This window comes from Chiloscyllium plagiosum, unplaced genomic scaffold (genome assembly GCF_037043375.1).
Source record: "Chiloscyllium plagiosum isolate Xiang-an unplaced genomic scaffold, Cpla_swu_hap1 HiC_scaffold_7, whole genome shotgun sequence".
NCBI classification, from domain to species: domain Eukaryota; kingdom Metazoa; phylum Chordata; class Chondrichthyes; order Orectolobiformes; family Hemiscylliidae; genus Chiloscyllium; species Chiloscyllium plagiosum.
Genome location: NW_028270145.1, coordinates 12,783,735 through 12,806,306, shown reverse-complemented (window position 1 = coordinate 12,806,306; position 22,572 = coordinate 12,783,735). Strand labels below are relative to the sequence as shown.

At 41.4% G+C, this 22,572-nt stretch overlaps 1 protein-coding gene across 2 annotated transcripts in view; it reads right to left on the bottom strand.

Moving 5' to 3' along the window:
- The window catches only part of LOC122551327 (uncharacterized), a 38,776-nt gene extending 16,870 nt beyond the window's left edge, over positions 1–21,906 (bottom strand). The window contains exons 1-4 of one of the 2 annotated variants that reach the window (XM_087988729.1): positions 21,305–21,906; positions 13,339–13,506; positions 1,677–1,852; positions 1,194–1,304 (exon numbers count right to left, since the gene is read on the bottom strand). In XM_087988729.1, coding sequence (XP_087844855.1) covers positions 1,194–1,304; positions 1,677–1,852; positions 13,339–13,480 — 429 coding nt within the window. In that variant the 5' untranslated portion in view covers positions 13,481–13,506; positions 21,305–21,906. The remainder of the gene's footprint in view (positions 1–1,193; positions 1,305–1,676; positions 1,853–13,338; positions 13,507–21,304) is intronic. The other variant, XM_087988730.1, reaches the window with a different exon arrangement.
- Between the last annotated feature and the right edge of the window lie 666 nt (positions 21,907–22,572).

The window sequence follows — 22,572 nt, the reverse complement described above, 5'->3', positions numbered from 1 at the left end:
AATAGATCCAGGGGTACAGATATATAAAACCACTCAAAATGAAGCTGGTTAAAAAGACAGTATTTATAGAGGAAAAGAACTGAAAAGCAGGATGTTAAATTTGCACAGAATGCTGATTAAATACTGTGTACAATTCTGATCTCCATTTAATATTAAGGATATTGAAAAGTTAGAGGCAGTGCAAGAAAAACAAATTTACAAAGATAATGCCAAAATGAAAGGTTGTACTGGTCAGGAAAGACTCTACAGGATGTAACATTTTTATCCATGAAAGTTTTAAGAGTTAACCTGATGAAGGCCTTTAAGATTATATTTTTATAAAAGCAGATGTGAAGAAGTTTCCATTTCAGGAAAGGAAGATTAAGTATTTATTGGGAAGCCCAATAAACATGTCAGGGAGAAAACCTTAAGCTGATAGGCAATATGAAGATGGAAAAACCTTTGAATAGAGCACATACAATAATATGGATCAGCTAAATCAATGACCTATTTCTTCACTGCAGTAATTCTTCCATTTGCCTTAATAAGCAATTGAAGCAAATGCCTAAACACCCCTTGTGTTCATGTACCAGGACAACTAGGTTCCCATGTGCTGTAGAGTTCTACAGTCTTTCTTCAATAAAATATATTGCTTTTCTTTTTTCTTGCCAAAGCAGAGAAGTTCACATTTTCAAAATTATATTCAATCTGTCATTTTTTTGTCTGCTCTCTTTATCCAAATCCTTTTAAACTGCATCAAACATATCTACACCAGTTGGATTACACGTAGTAGTTCAAGAAAGCAGTACATCAGGTTCTCAAGGGCAATTACAGTTCAGCAGCAAATGTTAATCTTACCAGTCGTGTTAAAATCCCATGAAAGGATTAAAAAAATCTTACTTTCAAGTACCTATCCAATTCTCAAAGTTTCTATTGCATTTGTTTCCACTGCAATTTGAGATAGTCTACTCCAAATCATTATTCATTGGATGCTTTTTCTCCTTTGTTGTTTCTCTTTACCAATTATCTTAACTTCATTTAACTGTGTTGAATAATAGGCCATTATTTCATTATTGTAATATTTTAAGTTCCAGTTAAAAATACTTCAGCTGTTGTATAAGTTGTTTGATGCAGAGCCTAGATTCTATTAAAACTTACAATTGCAATCCAATATGAAAAGTTCAGAAAGAAACTGAATAAAAACAAATCCTTACATCACATTCACAGGTACTGATGGCAGTTGACAAGTAATCAGTAGCATCAGAGAAGCAGCTTTTTAGCTTCATCAAAAATTCTTCCAAGGTTGAAAGTTTTGCATTCTGTTTCTCAAAAGATACAAATTCGGACATCATATCAACAGTATTCAAGACTCTATTAAACCCACATTCAAAGGTTAGATGTTGGCTAAAACTTCACTGCCTTAAACTCGATCCCTTTGGCTCCACTTTCAGTTATTAGTGTTAGTCTTTCCCCCAGAATTAGGTAGATCCACCTATATTTTGAGGAATTGATGCAGAATAACTCTGGTAATTGACTCCCAATCTAGAAGCAGCATTCTGACTCCAACTTATGAGAAGCCATATTGAACTACAATATCATCTAAATGGAAGGCAGGGATCCCAAAAATGTTCAATTACAATTCCACATTAAAGAACATGGCTGACAATCAGAAAGAATCAAAAAATTGCCCTTTTTACCTGAGTAGTCAACCTTTGCTGGAGCATAACTATGTCATAATTTTGAATACATATTTCTTTTTGAAGAATTACTTTTTCCTGTTCAGACAATCTATACTTTTTCTTCTCTTCAGCAAGTGCTAATGCCAAAGCTTTATTGTTATTTTTAAGTGAAATCTTCATCATTGAGGAGTTGTCTGAAACAAAAATGATTGCAATGGATCAAGTTCAGTATGCAATGTAGAAATCATCATCTTTCATCTGGCATCCTCAAAAACAGCTGTTAAACCACTGCTTGCAGTATAGCAATATGATGAATTTAGACTAAGTGAGTGTTAAGCACATTGCAGAACTGACGTGAAATGGGCTGTTAATTGCAAGAAACAAGACAATCGAGGAAACACAAAAGATCTAATCTATTTTAAAAGTAAACATTTTCACAGTTTATAGGTCTTTTGGAAGAGTAAAGTGTAAGTTTGTTTCAACTTGTTTGTTGAAACTAGAAACAGTTATACAAGAACCACCAACCATGACTACAAATGTGGGTGGCTCAAGGCTTCCAAGATTAACTGACAAATACTAACTGACAAAATGAGTGTTTAGTTAAATAAATTTTTGTTTAAATAACATAATGGTGTCATATGCAGACCTGATTTCAGAATGTTACTTTTATGCTCTATTGAAATAGCCACAAAGAATAACCCAATCAGCTGTAGGAAAAAGTCTACTTAGTAACATTTGACAAGATTAAACAGGGCAATCACAATAATGTTTTTCCCTGAGATGGGGAGTACATAACAGATCACCATGAATATTCTTATAAAATTATCACTGTCTGTTACACATGTCAAAACCCTATACTGAAACCTATTACTGTAATTTGATCATTCAAAGAATCTGATGACAGTACCTTTTAAAACTGAATAACAGAGTCTAACATGGAAATCAAAAATTAAGTTGAACAAACTCAAGAAAATAAATTACAATACAGTGGTTTGTGCTGACATTGTGAAATTGCAACACAAAATCTCAACTCAAAACCTAAGAGAAACTGTACCACAGAGACAGCTACAAAAAGTTACTATTGAATGTTACAATCTAGCTAATAAGATACAAATTAATTTGTAAGATAACGTTTCACAACTAAAACATTTATTTTAATTTGCTGCTATATTAAACCAATGAGCGGCAGGCACCAATCAATAATTGTGGTGAAGAGTTACCAGATTTGAAACATTAACTCCACTTTCTCCCCAAAAATCATGCCAGATTTATTTCTGTTTCTGAATGAATAATTATTACAGTGATGAATTAACAAAGTAGGGCAAGGTGAGGTATAAATTCTGCCAAGGGACAGTGTGGGAAAAAAACAGCTAACCAAAAGCAAAACTTAAAATGTAATAAAATAGGCAATAAGAGGATTGTAGGAGGAGCTGACCTAAATGAAAAGGAAGTTCAGGGGTGGGACAGTAATTCCTTTTAGCCATTTCTATTTGACATTTCATTAACACTCCCAATGAGATGAGAAATATTTTCATCCAGAGAGAAAGGTACAACTTGTTGCCAAAGAAAGCATCCAAAAACGAAATATTGCATTTTTTTTTGGAAGGAATTAAATATAAATATTAGCGTTAAAGGGATCAAAGATTATGGAGAGGTAGCAAAAACAGGGCACTGAGTTGGATAAGCAGCCTTGATCACATTGATTGACGCAGGAGCCCTGAAGGGCACCTATTTTCTATGTCTGCCATCCTCACCTCAATACTTCACCTCAATACACTAATTCTCCATAGAATGTCAAACAGTAATATTTAACAAGTCTTACATCAACATTATTTACTGTTAGAAATTCCTATGCCAGAGTTGTAATGAAAAGACCCTTCCCTATCAGATTTGCTGCAATATCACCGGTGTATGATTACTGCATAACAGCATAACCAGGATTGCATTACATCTTTGTGCACTTTAGGTAGTCCATAGAATCTGGGGGGGTGTTGTTGCTTTCAGGTTTCATTCTTTGTAGGTCCGACCTGGTTATCTGTCTTTTTTTGTAGATTCCTCAGTGTGTTATTTATCCTATTGGTGAACTGTGGGGTGGGGTCAAATTCCCTACCAAAAGAGGGAGTTTGACCCCACCCCACAGCTCACCAATAGGATAAATAACACACTGAGGAATCTACAAAAAAACAGACAGATAACCAGGTTGGACCTACAAAGAATGAAACCTGAAAGCAACAACACCCCCAGATTCTATGGACTACCTAAAGTGCACAAACCAGACATCCCACTCAGACTCATAGTATCACTACCAGGGACACCATCACACAAACTAGCTAAAGAACTACAGCAGAAACTGAAACACCTGATCAGCGGATCCAGACAATCTATACAATCAACTCAGGAATTCTTGGACATCATCAGAAATATACACATAGACAAGGAAGAAACTATGGTCTCATTTGACGTAACGGCACTGTTCACCTCTATTGACAAAACCCTAGCCAGAGAAAGAATAGCCAACCTGCTGGACATACAGAACATACAACAGGACGTTGAACCTATCAACAAAGACTGCATACTTAAACTACTGGACTAGTGCCTCACAACACACTTCACATTCAACAACCAGATATACGAACAAATCAACGGAACACCCATGGGCTCACCGATCTCTGGACTCATAGCAGAAGCAGTAATGCAAAGGTTAGAACAAACAGTCTTACCACAAATTCAACCCAAACTCTGGGTCAGATATGTTGATGACACCTTTGTAATCATTAAAAACACAGAAATAGAGAAAACACACTGGATCATCAACGCCACACTCACAGGAATCCGATTCACAAGAGAAGAAGAAAAGGATAACCAACTCCCATTCCGAGACGTGATGGTACAGAGAACACCAAACGGAGAATTCACCACAAAGGTATACAGGAAAGCCATACACACAGACCAAGTCCTGCACTATGAAAGCAACCACCCCAACACACACAAACGAAGTTGCATCAAGACATTATTCAAAAGGGCCACAACACACTGCAGCACACCAGGACTGCAAAAAGAGGAAGAGGAACACCTGTACAAGGTATTCGCCAAAAACAGATATCCGCACAATTTCATCATCAGATGTCTAAGAGAAAGACAACGGAACGAGGACATGCCGCAAACCAAAGGACTAGCCACACTACCATACATCAGGAGCATTTCAGAACTGACGGCCAGACTACTGCGACCACTAGGACTTATAACAGCACACAAACCAACAGCCACTCTCAGACAACAACTCACCAGAACGAAGGACCCGATACCCAGCATGAACAAAACTAACGTAGTGTACAAAATCCCATGCAAGGACTGCACAAAACACTATATAGGACAAACAGGAAGACAGCTAACGATCCGCATCCATGAATATCAACTAGCCACGAAACGACACGACCAGCTATCCTTAGTAGCCATACACGCAGACGACAAGCAATATGAATTCGACTGGGACAACACTACCATTATAGGGCAAGCCAAACAAAGAACAGCCAGGGAATTCCGAGAAGCATGGTACTCATCCACAAACTCCATCAACAAACACATCAACCTGGACCCAATATACCGGCCACTACAGCGGACAGCTGAAACTGACAACCGGAAGCGGCAGGGACAGGCCACTATAAATGCCGGAGGAAACACCACAGAAGTGCTTCACAGGAGGCTCCCAGGCACTGAGGATGTCACCTAGACAGGGGACGAAACTTTTGCAACAAACATTTCCAGCTCGGCGAACAGAACCACAACAACGAGCACCCGAGCTACAAATCTTCTCCCAAACTTTGAATATGAATCTATTGACGGTCGCATTAGTACAATAAGAGAGGGATGACCTAAATGCAGGAAATCAAAATTCTGAAACCATTTTGGTTAGAAATGATAAAGGCAAGAAGTCACTTGTGACAGTCATATGCAGGTCGTTAAAGTAACCCCACAGGATAGGGAAGAACTGAAAAAAATGAGAACTTGTCAGAAAGGCATTGCCATAAATCACTGGAGATATTAATTTATATTAACTGTAAAAGGCAAATGGGCAAAGGTGCCTTGATGGTGTTTGCAAGACAGCTTTTTAAGAACAGTATGTTCTGGAGCTGACCAGACAACAGTCTATACTAAATCTGGAACTGCATTGACATAGGATTAATTAGTGGCTTCAGTGAAGATGCCCATCAGTAGAAGCAACCATACTTTGATTGCATTTTACATAGAGTTTGAGGGAAAGAGGAGTCTGTGTGAGATTATAGGTTTAATTTTAAACTTCCACTTTCAGCCGTAGAAGGGTCAATAACTACAGTGCACAAATTTAAGATAACTGCAAAAGAATCAGAAACGACTAGGATAAAAAAAACAAGTTATTTTTAAAAAAGAAGTTGGGATAAATATTTGAAGAAGCTAGCTTTGCAGGACTTATGGATAGTTCTTTCAAAGAGTTGGCTTTGCCCACAGCTGTACTGCTGGAACTAACTATTTTGAACATAAACCAGCTTTCCCCAAAGCACTGACACAGACCTATTTTGGTTCTGCGCTATTCTATATGTTGAACATCAAATGGAGAAAACATTGAGGTAGCTAGTGCACAGAACACACTCAGTGATGGAGTGTGCATGTCTCTAAGGGTGCTTTAGCAGAGCCTCCAGCTAAGCCTTAAAAGGACACAGTTTCCAGATTGTTAGGCAAGAGAGCCAACACAAGTCAATCTTCATAAATCTACTCACCTTGTTTTTTATCTGCCCATTGCAACATTAGTAGGAATAATAGCTTTGAACGTAGACTAGCCTTCACAAAAGGCATTTTCCATTGTTTTATGGCATTTTACCCAAGCTTACAAACTGCTTATGTAGTAGTATGAAATACTGTATTTTGGAAAAGCAAATCATAGCAGGACTTCTACACTTAATGGCAAGGTCCTGTATAGGAGTTGGGAGGTTGTCTTGCTGCTGTACAGGACGTTGGTTAGGCCACTTTCTGAACATTGCGTGCAATTCTGGTCTCCTCCAATCAAAAGGATGTTGTGAAACTTGAAAGGTTTCAGAAAAGATTTACAAGGATGTTGCCTGGGTTGGAGGATTTCAGCTATTGGGAGAGACTGAATAGGCTGGGGCTGTTTTCCCTGAAGCATCGAAGGCTGAGAGGTGATTTGCTTGTGTATCACTTACTTTTGAATCACAACCTTCTGAGATCCCTGACATCACAGATCTCAGTCTTCATTTATGTATAATTGAGATGATTGAAAGCACTGAGCATAGCAAAGACTACAATTTCTGGCAATATTCCAGCTGTAGTACAGAAAATCTGTGCTCTAGAACTTGTCCTAGTTGTTATAGGGGATTCTATAATTAGGGGGACAGATAGTATCCTATGCAAGCCGGATCGGGAGTCTCGCATGGTGTGTTGCCTGCCCGGTGCCAGGGTGCAGGACATCTCCGACCGGCTTGAAAGGATATTGGAGCGGGAGGGGGAGGATCCAGTTGTTGTGGTCCACGTTGGGACTAACAACATAGGCAAAGCTAGGGTGGAGGACCTGTTTGGGGATTATCAAGCACTAGGAAGGAAATTGAAGTACAGGTCCTCGAGGGTCATAATCTCCGGATTACTGCCCGAGCCACGTGCCAGTTGGCATAGGGATAAGAAAATTAGGGAAGTAAACACGTGGCTAAGGGATTGGTGTGGGAAAGTGGGATTCCATTTTATGGGGAATGGCATCAGTTTTGGAACCGGGGAGATCTGTACCATTGGGACGGTCTCCACCTGAACCGATCTGGTACCAATGTTCTAGCAAAGAGGATAAATAGGGTGGTCAGTAGGACTTTAAACTTCTGAGTTGGGGGGGAAGGGAAAGTGAAAGCGACAGGGAGTATGGAGTTAAATGGAAAGATAAGCAGGAGGATAGCATGTATGCAGGTGGATTTAACCTTGAGGCAGATTTGGAATGCAACAAAAAGGAAGGATAACTTAGGACATCTTATGACTTCCAATATCTCTAATGATAAGAATGTTAGCATTAAGGCACTTTACCTGAATGCTCGTAGCATTCGTAACAAAGTAGATGAACTAACAGCACAGATCATCGTAAATGATTATGATGTGGTGGCATCACAGAGACATGGTTACAGGGGGGTCAGGACCGGCAGTTAAACATCCAAGGATTTACAACTTATCGAAAAGACAGGGAGGTGGGCAGAGGGGACGGGGTGGCCTTGTTAGTTAAGAACAAAATTAAATCTATGGCACTGATTGACACAGCGTCGGATGATGCGGAGTCTGTGTGGGTGGAATTGAGGAACCACAAAGGCAAAAAAACCTTAATGGGAATTATGTACAGACCTCCTAACAATGGTCAGGACCAGAGGCGCAACATGTAGCGGGAAATAGAAAAGGCATGTCAGAAAGGCAAGGTCACGGTGATCATGGGGGACTTCCATATGCAGGTGGACTGGGTAAATAATGTTGCCAATGGATCCAAAGAAAGGGAATTCTTGGAATACTTACAGGATGGCTTTTTGGAACAGCTTGTCATGGAGCTCACAAGGGAGCAGGCTATTCTGGACCTAGTGCTATGTAATGAACCAGACTTTATAAAAGATCTTAAAGTAAGGGAACACTTAAGAAGCAGCAATCATAATATGGTAGAGTTCAGTCTGCAGTTTGAAAGAGAGAAAGCAAAATTGGATGTAATGGTGTTACAGTTAAACAAAGGTAATTACGAGGGCATGAGAGAGGAACTGACGAAAATCGACTGGAAGCAGAACCTAGCAGGGAAGACAGTAGAGCAAAAATGGCAGGAGTTTGTGGGTATAATGAGGACACAGTACAGAGGTTCATCCCCAAGAAAAGAAAGACTATCCGGGGAGAGATTAGACAGCCATGGTTGACAAAGGAAGTCAGGAAATCTATCAAAGAAAAAGAGAGATCCTATAAAGTGGCCAAGAGCACTGGGAAATCAGAAGATTGGGAAGGTTACAAAGACAAACAGAGGAAAACAAAGAGAGAAATAAGGAAGGAGAGGATCAAATATGAAGGTAGGCTAGCTAGTATTATTAGAAATGATAGTAAAAGTTTCTTTCAATACATAAGACATTGGGCCACTTCAAACTGATGCTCGAAGGCTAGTGATGGGAGATAAGGAAATAGCTGGAGAACTTAATAAGTACTTTGCGTAGTCTTCACAGTGGAAGACATGAGTTATATCCCAACAATTAAAGGGTGTCAGGGGGCTGAGTTGAGTACGGTTGCCATTACAAAAGAGAAAGTGCTAGAAAAGCTAAAAGGTCTTAAAATTGACAAATCTCCTGGCCCCGATGGGCTACATCCTAGAGTTCTGAGGGAGGTGGCTGAGGAAATAGCGGAGGCGTTGGTTGAGATCTTTCAAAAGCCACTGGAGTCAGGGAAAGTCCCAGATGATTGGAAGACCATGTTGTAACCACATTGTTCAAGAAAGGATCAAGACAAAAGATGGAAAATTATAGGCCAATTAGCCTAACCTTGGTTCTTGGTAAGATTCTAGAATCCATCATTAAGGATGAGGTTTCTAAATTCTTGGAAGAGCAGGGTCGGATTAGAACAAGTCAACATGGATTTAGTAAGGGGAGGTCGTGCCTGACAAACCTGTTAGAATTCTTTGAAGAAGTGACAAGTATGTTAGACCAGGGAAACCCAGTGGATGTGGTCTATCTAGACTTCCAAAAGGCCTTTGATAAGGTGCCACACGGGATGCTGCTGAGTAAGGTGAGGGCCCATGGTGTTTGAGGTGAGCTACTGGCATGGACTGAGGATTGGCTGTCTGACAGAAGGTTAATTTTCAGAATGGCAGCTGGTGACACGCGGTGTCCCACAGGGTTCAGTGTTGGGGCCACAGCTGTTCACATTATATATTAATGATCTGGATGAAGGGACTGGGGGCATTCTAGCGAAGTTTGCCGATGATACGAAGATAGGTGGACAGGCAGGTAGTACTGAGGAGTGGGGAGGCTGCAGAAGGATCTAGACAGTTTGGGAGAGTGGTCCAGGAAATGGCTAATGAAGTTCAGTGTGACCAAATGCGAGGTCTTGCACTTTGGAAAAAAGAATACAAGCATGGACTACTTTCTAAACGGTGAGAAAATTCATAAAGTACAAAGAGATCTGGGAGTGCTAGTTGAGGATTCTCTAAAGGTAAACATGCAGGTTGAATCCGTGATTAAGAAAGCGAATGCAATGTTGTCATTTATCTCAAGAGGGTTGGAATATAAAAGCAGCGATGCGCTACTGAGACTTTATAAAGCTCTGGGTAGGCCCCATTTCGAGTGCTGTGTCTAGTTTTGGGCCCCACACCTCAGGAGGGACATACTGGCACTGGAGCGTGTCCAGCGGAGATTCACACGGATGATCCCTGGAATGGTAGGTCTAACATACGAGGAACGGCTGAGGGTCCTGGGATTGTACTCATTGGAGTTTAGAAGGTTAAGGGGAGATCTAATAGAAACTTACAAGATAATACATGGCTTGGAAAGGGTGGACACTAAGAAATTGTTTCCGTTAGGTATGGAGACTAGGACCTGTGGGCACAGCCTTAGAATTAGAGGAGGTCAATTCAGAACAGAAATGCAGAGACATTTCTTCAGACAGAGAGTGGTGGGCCTGTAGAATTCATTGCCGTGGAGTGCAGTGAGGCCGGGACGCTAAATGTCTTCAAGGCAGAGATTGATAAATTCTTGATGTCACAAGGAATTAAGGGCTACGGGCAGAATGTGGGTAAGTGGAGTTGAAATGCCCATCAGCCATGATTAAATGGCAGAGTGGACTCGATGGGCCGAATGGCCTTACTTCCACTCCTATGTCTTATGGTCTTAGCCAAGCTGATGCAATACAGTTGCATTGATATCCATACACACGAATGTGGGGACCCAGGCATGTCTTATTCCCAAACGATAAATCTAAGAGTGAATTCCCACCCTGTCAGTCCTTTGTCAATCAGCTGGAAATTGTGGGAAGGAATACCATTTGTGCTATCAATTCCATATCACCAGTAACCCATTCACTAATGCTTAATCTACTGGGCAAAAACGTTAAATTCTTGAGATGTGAACACAGCAACTGCCCATGATATCATTGTATCAGTTAGAGTCAGAGTCAGAGTCATTCAGAACAGAAACGGTCTCTTCGGTCCAACTCATCCACTCCAATCAGACATCTCAAACTGACCTACTACCATTTGCCATAGTAGAGACAAGCGGAGGCTGAAGGAACACAGCAAGCTAGGCAGCATCAAGAATCCAGAAGGGTTATACTCGAAACATCGACTTCTCCACCTTCTGATGTTGCCTGGCTTACTGTGCTCCTCCAGTTTCCTGCCTGTCCAATTTGAATTCCAGCATCTGCAGTTTTTTTTTGTCTCTAACTAGGCCCATTTGCCAGCATTTGTTCCTCTAAACCCTTCTTATTCATATACCCATCCAGATTCCTGCTAAATGTTGTAATTGCCATTTCCTCTGGCAACTAGTTCCATATACGTATTACCATCTGCATGATCTTTGGGTCCTTTTCAAATTCGTCCTCGCTCACGTTAAATCTATGTCCCCTAGCTTTAGACTCCCTCATACAGGACAAGACCTAGGGTATTCACCCTATCCATGCCCCTCACGATTTTATAAACTTCTAAAAAGGAAATCCCTCAGTCTCCGACACTCCACGGAAAAAGGCCCCAATGAATTCAACTCTTCCCTACAGGTTAATGTCTCCAGTCCAGACAACATTGTAAATCTTTTCTGTACACTCTCAAGTTTAATATCATCCTTGCTATAGGAGACCAGAATTGAGTGCAGTATTCCAATAGTGACCTAACCAATATCCTGTACAGCCATAACGTGACACCCATATCCTATGCTCAATGCATTGACCAATGAAGGAAAGTGTGCCACATGCCACCTTTACCTCACTGTGTACCTGCAATTCCACTTAAGGAACTATACACATGCATCCCTTCAGTTAATTGAATGTACACCAAACCCTCAAAAAACCTAGCGATTGACCCTTCTACCACAGGAAGTAGAAGTGAAGCAAGGAGAAATATCATGATAAAATTCATGATTTTGAATATTATCAGATTTCCTCCTCTTCTCTAGAATGTCCAGATGACAGACAATTATCATTACTGATATTCTATTAAATCTGCTCTGCACTCTTTCAAAAGCTTTGATGTACTTAAGTGTGGTTTCTAGAATTGCTCACAATATAGTGCTAATTGGGAAAACTTGCAGTGATTGGAGTCTGTCCTCGTACTGTAGTACTAATGGTGATTGCAATTGGAAGAAATTAATCTCAGTTCAGAACATTGTATTTTTCAAGATGTACATCTTAAAATCAACCATTTCCAATTACTTCATCACTTCATGATTAAGATCAGAAATCAGGATGTTTACTGTAAGTAACAGTTAACACCAGGCACATTTTGGAGACAGCATTTGATGTTATATACATGAACTTCTAAAAACGTGTTTACTAAAGTGCCACACAAATGGTTTGTGAACAAAGCCATAGTTTATAGAATAAAAAGGGACAGCAACAACACTGATATAAATTTGGCTAAGTGCCAGGAAGCAGATGAAAATGAATGTTTTCAAGCCTGGAGGAACATTTATTGTGCAGTCCTTGGGTCTCATTGTTGGAACCCTTACCTTTCCAAATATACATTAAATGATCTAGACTACGAAATCCTAAAACAATTTCAAAATTTGCAGACAATATGAAACTTGGAAGCATTATGAACTATGGGGAGGATAGTCTAGAACCTCAAAAGGATTTAGAATCATTTGACAGGTGGTCTTTGTAGTTTAATGTCAGGTAATGTGAAGTAATTTATTTTGGTAGGAAGGAATCAAAAGAGTCAATGCTTTCAAAACAAAAAAGGGCAATTTTAATGAGGTGGAGATGAAGATCAACAAAGGCAGCATGATGTGTTGACAGCATAGTTAATAAAGCATACAATGCCCTAGGTTTTATTAACAGAGTACAACTGAAAGGAAGCTATGTTGAACAAAGTACAGAAGAGATTCACAAGCATAATACCAGGGATGAAGATAAGCAGTTATAAAGATAGAGTGGAAAAGTTAGGAATGTTTTTCTTGAAGAAAATAAGGCTGAAAGAAAACCTGATGGAGGCATTCAAAAATCTGAACAGAGGAGATTGGGAGAAACTGTTCTAAATCATGAGAAGATTGAGGAGGGTGAACAGCTTTAAAGAAATTCACATGAAAAAGTAATGAGAAAAAGATATGCTTTCACATATGGAATGCACGGCCTCAATGTGCTGGAGGCAGGGTGAATTGACATATTCAAGAGAAAACTAGACAGTTAACTGAAAAAGGAAGGGTTATGGGGACAAGACAGGAGTATGATATTTAATGAGTTACTCAGATGCTGGACCCATGATAGGCCAAATGGCTGCTTGTCCATCATAACACTTCTGATGACCACCTTCAACAGCAGTCTCCCGACTTCTCCACAGCCTTCAAGGTCATCACCAATTAATCCTTTACCATCAACATTCTGCTAGCATTGCGAATGACAGAAAATCAATTAGATTAGCCACTTAAATATCAATAAACAGATTAGTGCACGAGCACTATAGGATGAGAAGTCAAGGAGAAGAGTATAGAATACTTACTGAGAATTTTGGTCTTAATCTTAGAAATCAAAGATGCATTGTATTTTGTCTTTTTCAAAATACTATTCCGTTGTTCCTTCATTTTACCAGAAAACACCAAATAGCTGGTGGATACGGTTGCATTCATTACTTCACTTTCCATAATTTAAACGCTGCAACGTTGCATTCCTTAAAAAAGGAGAGACTACATTAATGGTATGTGATCCTGCACTCTCAATATGAAGTATTCAATTAAACGATACAAAGAAATATATTTGTTCACCTAATACAAATAGAGAAATGACAATTCTACTTGTTCATACACTTAAATATACAACACAAGAGATGTACAGCATGGAAACAGACCCTTCAGTCCAACTTGTTCATGCCAACCAAATATCCTAACTTAGCCTGCTCGCATTTGACAGAATTGGCCCATATCCCTCTAAACTCTTCCTAGTCAGAAATCTATCCAGATGCCTTAAATGTTGTAATTATACCAGCGTCCACCTCGCAGCTCATTCTATACACGCACCATCCTCTGCATGAAAAAGTTGCTCCTTAGGTCCGTTTTAAATCTTTCCCCTCTCCCCCTAAACCTATGCCCTCTAGTTCTGAACTCCCCCACCTCAGGGAAAAGACATTGTCCATTAATCCTATCCATGTCACTCAGGATCTTATTAACCTCGATTAAGTCACCCCTCAGCCTCTGATGCTCCGGGAAAAACACCTCTAGCCTATTCAGTCTCTTCCTGTGGCTCAAATCCTCCAACCCTAGCAACAATTGTGTAAATCTTTCAGATAGGAAGGAGACCAGAATTGCAAACAATATTCCAAAAGTGGCCTAACCAATGTCCTGTATAGCTGCAACACGATCTCCCAATGTTCTCAATACTCTATACTCAATGTTCTGTACAATAAAGGAAAGCATACTAAACGCACTCTTCACTATCCTATCTACCTGAGACTCCACTTTCAAGGAACTATGAACTTGCACTCCAAGATCACGTTATTTAGCAATACTCCCCAGGACCTTTATATTAAGTCCTGCCCGGATTTGACTTCCAAATTGCAGCACCTCATTTATCTAAATTAAATTACATCTGCCACTCCTGGGCCCATTGACCCATCTGATCAAGATCCTGTTGTACTCGGAGGTAACCTTCCTTGTTGTCCACTACACCTCCAATTTTGGTGTCACCCGTAAACAAACCAACTATGTCTCCTATGTCCACATCAAATCATTTATATAAATGACGAAGCAGTGGACCCAGCACCGTTGCTTGTGGCACACCACCGGTCACAGGCCTCCAGTCTGAAAGGCAACCCTCCACCATCACCCTCTATCTTCTACCTTCAAGCCAGTTCTGCATCCAAATGACTACTTCTCACTGTACCCCATGAGACCTAATCTTGTTGACCAGTCTACCGTGAGGAACGATGTCAAACGCCTCACTGAAGTCCATACAGATCACATCCACTGGTCAGCCCTCAATCCTCTTTGTTACTTCTTCAAAAAAAAAAACTCAATCAAGTTCGTGAGGCATGATTTCCCATGTTGACTATCCCTAGTCAGTCCTTGCCTTTCCAAATACATGTAAATCCTGTCCCTCAGGATTCCTTCCAACAACTTGCCCACCACCAATATCAGACTCAGTGGTCTATAGTTCCTTGGCTCTTCCTAATTTGGAAATGCCGGTGTTGGACTGGGGTGTACAAAGTTAAAAATCATACAACACCAGGTTATAGTCCAACAGGTTTAATTGTCCACTACCACCTGATGAAGGAGCAGCACTCTAAAAGCTGGTGCTGCCAATTAAACTTGTTGGACTATAACCTGATATTGTGCAATTTTTAACTTTGGCTTTTCCTTATCGCCTTTCTTAAATAGTGACACCACATTAGCCAACCTCCAGTCTTCTGGCACCTCATCTGTGACTATCAATGAAACAAATATCTCAGCAAAGAGCCCAGCAATCAGTTCCCCAGCTTCCCACAGAGTTCTGGAGTACACCTGATCAGGTCCTGGAGTTTTATCCACCCTTATGGGTTTTAAGACATCCAGCACCACCTCCTCTGTATATGGACATCTTCCAAGATGTCACCATTTATTTCCCCACATTCTATATCTTCCATGTCCTTCGTGTACAGTAAACACTGATGCAAAATACTTGTTTAGTATCTCCATCTCTGCAGTTCCACACATAGGCTGCCCTGCTGATCTATGAGGGGCCCTATTCTCTCCTTAGTTACCCTTTTGTCCTTAATATATTTATAGAATCCCTCTGGATTCTCCTTAATCCTATTTGCTAAAGCTATCTCATGTCCCCTTTTTGCCTTCCTGATTTCCTTCTTAAGCATACCCCTACTGCCTTTATACTCTAATGATTCACTCGATCTCGACCCGAGGTAGGGTTCCGTTTTTTTCTAAATCAACAGTTCGATTTCTCTAGTCATCAAGCTTTCCCTGCACCTACCAAACTTACCTTTCACCCTAACAGGAATTATACCTTCTATGGACTCCCGTTATTTCATTTTTGAAGGCTTCCCATTTTCTAGCCGTCACTTTACCTACAAATATCTGCCCCCAATTACTTTTGAAAGTTCTTGCCTAATACCTTCAAAATTAGCCTTTCTCCAATTTAGAACATCATCTTTTAGATCAGTCTATCCTTTTCCTTCACTATTTTAAAACTAATAGAATTATGGTCGCTGGCCCCAAAGTGCTCCCCCGCTGATACCTCAGTCACCAGCCCTGCCTTATTTCCCCAAGAGTAGGTCAAGTTTTGTATCTTCTCTAGCAGGTACCTCCACATACTGAACCAAAAGGTTTTCTTGTACACACTTAAAAACCTCTTCATCTAAACCCTGAACACTATGGCAGTCCCAGTCCATGCTTGGAAAATTAAAATCCCCTACCATAACCAGCCTATTATTATTTGTTTCTCAATTTCCCGTTGACTATGGGGGGGGGGGGGTCTGTAATACAATCCCAACAAGGTGATCATCATCCCTTTCTTATTTCTCAGTTCCACCCAAATAACTTCCCTGAATATATTCCCCAAGTACAGCAATAATTCTATTCCTTACCAAAAAGGCTACTCCCCCTCCTCTCCTTCCACAGCATTTGTATCCTGGAACATTAAGCTGCCAGTCCTGTCCATCCCTGAGCCACATCTCTGTAATTTGCCATGTTCCTAACCCTGCCCTGAATTCATCTGCCTTCCCTGTTAGGCCTCTTGCATTGAAATAAATGCAGTTTAATTTACCGAGCTTGTTCTCTGCTTCGTTCTTGCCTGCCTTGATCGTTTGACTTGCTCCTTTTCCCAACTATACCAGTCTCAGATTGATCTCTTTCCTCCATATCTCTCTGGGTCCCACCCCCACACCTTAATAGTTTAAATTCTCCCAAGCAGCTCTAGCAAGTCTCCCTGCCAATATATTAGTCCCCTTCTAATTCAGGTGCAATCCATCCTTCTTGTCAGTTCCAACCCAGAAGAGATTCCAATGATCCAAAAATATGAATCCTTCTCCCGTACACCAGCTCCTCAGCCATACATTCATCTGCTCTATCCTCCTATTCCTACTCTCACTAGCTCGTAGCACCAGGAGTAATCCAGATATTACTACCCTTGAGAGCCTTTTTAAATTCCTGCCTTTCTATATTGTCCCCTCAAAATCTCACCCTTTTCCATTCCTATGTCGTTAGTTCCAATGTGTACAATGACCTTCTGCTCTCCCATGAGAACATTCAGCACCCTCTCGGAGACATCCTTGATCCTGGCACCAGGAAGGCAACACATCATTTTGGATTTCTAGCTGCTGGCCACAGAGACATCTGTGTCTCTGACTAGAGAGTCCCCTACCACAATCGATCATCTGGAACCTGACTATATTAGAGCCATTCTCAGTACCAGAAACTTGACTGTTCATGCTATATTCGTCTGAGAGTCCATCACCCCCTACATTTTCCAAAACAGCATACTTTGTTGAGATGGGGAAAGCCACAAGGCCACAGACAATTCCTGCACTACTTGCCTCCCTCTCCTACCTTTCTTAAAGTTAACCCATCTAACCTGACTGTATCCGCAGCTTGTCTCCCTTCCTATAAATAACATCCATTAGACCCCCTAGCTCGTGTAAATTCCTCATTGCCTCTAACTGTTGTTCCAACCGATCCATGCGATCTGATAGGATTCACAACAAAAGACAGTTCTTGCAGACATAATCATCAGTAACATGGAAATTCTCCCTAAACTCCCACATCCAACAAAAAAGAGCACATCACTCTATTAAAGGCCATCTTTGTTCATTCACAATCTACAGACTCAGAAGATATTGTTCTAATTATTCTAAAAAACTATCTTTTTGTTCTAAAAAAAACTGCTCCAGGCTAACTTAGTATTTATGGCTTATACATTTAAACTTTAAATCAAGAGACAGATCAAGAAAGAACCGACTCTACTCGCTATTGTAGATTTACAGCAGGGTTATACTTAAAAACTATGCACTTCTCTGGTCCCATGCTGTGAGTTCTCCCACACAGGTCCTTCCAAGATCAGCTGTGAATTTCACTGTTAGTTTTCCCCAGAGGCACTCCGATGTCCAGAGATATTTGAACTCAAACAGCAAAGACAGTAGCTGTGCAAAGTTTTTGGATTAGGTTCCCTACAGAGTGGAAACAGGCCCTTCGGCCCAACAAGTCCACACTGACTCTCCCAGACCCCTCCTGTTCTTTTTCCCAGGTCCCAAAATGACATCACCACAGAAAATGTCATCACCAACCCAAAGAAACCCAAACATACAAATAGAAAGCAGGAATCATCAGCAGTGCTTTGTCCAGAAGCTCACTGAAGATGTATGGTGAGGAAATGTCTGAAAATGAACCTTCCAACTCAGCAAACAAACCTATATCCAGAATCTTTGTATTGTCCGCAAACTTAATTAGACCAGCCACGCTTTCCTCCAAATAATTTATGTCAAACACAAACAGCAACGGTTCTAGCACTGGTCCCTATGGAACACCATTAGTTACAACCCTCCATTCCAGAAAAGTCCGTCCACTGCTATCCTGTCTTCTAGGACTAAGCCAGTTCTGCACCATTTTGCCAGCTCACCCCTGACACTGGGACTTCACCTTTTGTACCAGTCAACCATGAGGAACTTTGTCAAAGGCTTTACTGAAGTCCACGCAGACATCAAACCCTTCATCACCACCTCAAAAAACTCTATCAAGTTGGAGAGGCACAACCTCCCCCGCACAAAACCATGTGTCTATCGCTAATAAGTTCATTTACTTCTAAATGCATATAGATCTTATCCCAGAGAATCTTTTTCCAATAATTTCCATACCACTGACGTGACGCTCACAGGTTGATAATTTCTGGATTTAACCCTGCTACCCCTTAAACAATAGGACGACATGGGCTAATTTCCAGTCCTCTGGGACCTCACCTATGGCAAAGAGGATACAAAGATGTCTGTCAATGCTCCAGCAATTTGTTCTCTTGCCTCCCTCAATATTCTGGGATAGATCCCATCAGGAGTCAGGAACTTAACTACCTTAATACTTTAAAACATATAACAACTTTTCAATAGGACTTGGCTTAGAAATCATTCTCCACTAATTCCTTCTCTTTGGTGAATACTAACAAAGTATTAGTTTAGGACCTCACCTACCTCTTCTGGATCTACATAGATACCCTCCTTTGCCCTGGAGTGGCTAAATCTTTTCCTAGGTACCCTCTTGCTTTTTATACAATTGCAACATTTAAGAGGCATTTGGATGGGTATATGAATTGGAAGGGTTTGGAGGGATATGGGCCGGGTGCTGGCAGATGGGACTAGATTGGGTTGAGATAGCTGGTCGGCATGGACGGGTTGTACCAAAGGGTCTGTTTCCATGCTGTACATCTCTATGACTCTATATATGTATAAAAAGCTTGACATTCACCTTCATCCTGTTTGCTAATGACTTTGCATGACCCCTTTTAGTCCTTCTAATTCCTTGTTTATTTTAATTCCTACTTTCTTTATATATTAAAGCCTTCGTCAATTCCCAGCATCCTAGACCTTATATATGCTTCCTTTTCTTTATGATCAAGATCATTTTATGACTTATTTGACCCTGGTCATCCATGGTTCAAGAAACTTTCCAAACCGATCCTTCATTCTGACAAGAACACGCCACTTAAACTCTTAACAACTGCAGTTCAAAATAATCCTCCATGCCCGCTGTGGATTTACCCATAGAGGCCACTGTCAAAATTCTCCAGTTCCTGCCTAATATTGTTGTAGTTCACCTTCACCCTGTTTACCACTTTCACCCGAGAACTGCTGTTATCTCTATCCATGAGTATCTTAAAACCCATGGTATTATGATCAGCACTATGATGATGCTGCTTCTTTAACAAGGTTAGGTTGTCCTTGTTTTTTCTCCCCCAGAGTGGTCATAAGCGCATAGATTCAGAAATGTCTTGGGTTATCTACTTGAAGAAGCTTCTAAGCTTTTAAACAAACACGGACAATGAAAGGGGAGTTGCCAGTTCTCCCAGCACAGCTTTTGTCAGGTTTGGTTTGAGCAAGCAGTCAGGTTTTGAGCCTGCTGGTCAAAGAAACAGTGACAGGGAATGTGTTCCATGCTGACTTTCTCTGCCATCTCTCTCCTAGTACTCTGTGTATGAATTTACCTTTTTTGACAAGGAGTTGTCTATGGAGATTGTTGCAGGAATTTGGAACAACATCATTAATTTACGATACTCTGTTGGTTTTTCGGATAGGTTAAGTTATTCTGTTCTCTTTTGTTTGTGTTTCATTTGGTACTCTGTAAATAAATTGTTTTATTTAAAACTGAGGGGTTTTAACCAGCTGCATCACCCCTGCAATTTCCACTCTACACCTGCTCAAAACAACTAGAAAAGTTACAGTCTGGACCACCTTCTTGAAATGTTTTGAAGGGGTCTGGCCTGGTCTATAACACTACTCCTGAAATGCTCCCCACTGCCAGGAAAGGTATGTACGTAGAAGAGAAGGATTAATAATTTCAGAAATAATTTTTAAAAGGGCAGCATGGTGGCTCAGTGGTCAGCACTGTTGCCTCTCAGTGCCAGGGACCAGAGTTCAATTCCACTCTTGGAAGACTGTATGGAGTTTGCACATTTGCCCCCCCCCCCCCCCCACATATGCATGGGTTTCCTCTGGTTTCCTCCCACAGTGCAAAGATGTGCAGGGTAGGTGAATTGGCTATGCTAAATTGTCCATAATGTCCAGGGATGTGCACATTAGGTGGTCTGGCCATTGAAAATGCAGGGAAAATATTGGGATAGGGCATGGGGATGAACTGGATGGGCTGAATGGCCTGCTTCCATACTGTAGAGATTCTGTGGAATCGATTTACAGTACAAACAGAACCCACTCTCAACCTGCACAGTGTCTGTACTTAGCATGAGTACAAAGATTTAATGTGGGAATAGTGGAGAGGTAAGTTGATCAATCCATCTTGCTGTATAGTTGGGCAGACTAGAGAGAACAAATTTAGAGAAGATTCCTATATGTGGAAATAGGCCATTTGGCCCAACAAGTCCACACTGACCCTCCGAACAGTAACCTGCCCAGACCCATTCCCCCACATTTACCCCTGACTAATGCACCTAATACCATGGACAATTTAGCATGGCCAATTCACCTGACTGCACATCTTTGGATTGTGGGAGGAAACTGCAGCACCCAGAGGAAATACACACAGAGACAGGGAGAATGTACAAACTCCACACAGACAGTCGCCTGAGGTGGGAAATGATCCCGGGTCCCTGGCGCTGTGAGGCAGCAGTGCTAACCACTGAGCCACCCAAACAACTGACTTTTTCTGTCCAATGCAATCCTGTGGTCCAATTTTTAACCGATCTCGCTGCATTGGAAAATTCTGTCCATCACACCAAATTACTACCACTACAATTTAAACAATAGTAACCTGAAAAATAACACTTACCTTTCCAAATTTGAAGATAAGGTTCTGTAATTGAATGTTTACACATACACACCAATATTCTCCTTGCTCAGAGACAGCTTTTCCTCCACTCTTCCCCTATTTCTCAGTTCAGTCCCTCTCTCTATTCCTTTACCACCCGCCTTTCTCTGTCTTCATTCCCTGTCCTGCTACCACTCACTGTTGTACCTATTCTTCTCTTTCTACCAATTTTCTCTCTAACCTTCTGCCAGTTTAATATCACCTACTTCCTCTATGCTTCCCTGATCCCTGCCTCCTGCAACGAAGGGGAGTGTATTTTCCCTCGTCCTTTATACCTCTCTCCAGCTGTCTACCCCTTCCCCTCAATCAACTTACTACCCCTTTCTATCTTTAGTCCCCTTATGATATACCTTCACTTCTGTATTCCTCTCCTTGTTCCACCCCTTTCACATTTGTCTCTTCATCTCTATTTAACTCATCACGCTTCTATTTCTCTCTCACGACCTCTGTTTATCTCTATTTATTTATTTCTTTCTTCCTCTCCTTACTTATCTCTATCCCTCTCCTCCCGTTTCTAGCTCTCTATTTCTATTTCTATTTATATTTCTCCTTCTTCACCGCCGGTTAGAATTCTGCACCGCGCGCCTCCAACACCAGATTGAAAAAAAAACAACAGCCGCTGATTGGTGTTACAATGCGCAGGCGCGAGCGGCTGGAGGGGGCGTACGTTCTCATTGGTCAATGTGTTTGGATGGGGGGGCGAGGTCTCGAGGCCGCCAGCGCTGCGTTTCCATTGGCTGCGGGCGAATGCTCCTGGTCGGCCTTCCCCCAACCACCCCCCACAGGGTCACGTGGCGGGTAGCGGTCGGCGGCGGGGGGGGCGGGGCTGGTGTTGCTCACGTGATGTGCCGAGCAGGCTCTCTCCCTTTCCGCCCCGCCTCCTTCCTCCTCCAGGGGATTGGGATTGCCTTTTCTGTCACTCATCAAGGTTGGGGGGGGGGGGAAACAGTAGGTTTAGGAGGTCGGTTCGCTGTCAATGGGGAGTTAGCAAAGTCGGCCCGGATGGAGGTTGGAAATCCCGGTGTTGGACTGGGGTGTACAAAGTTAAAAAATCACACAAAACCAGGTTATAGTCCAACAGGTTTATTTGGAAGCACTAGCTTTCATAGCTGGCTCCATCATCAGATGGTTGTGGAGTCCTGTTGGAGTGTAACCTGGTATTGTGTGATTTTCAACTTTAAGGAAGGAGATTGGTAATCCGCTTCACCAAAGGTGAGGTCGAGCAAAAA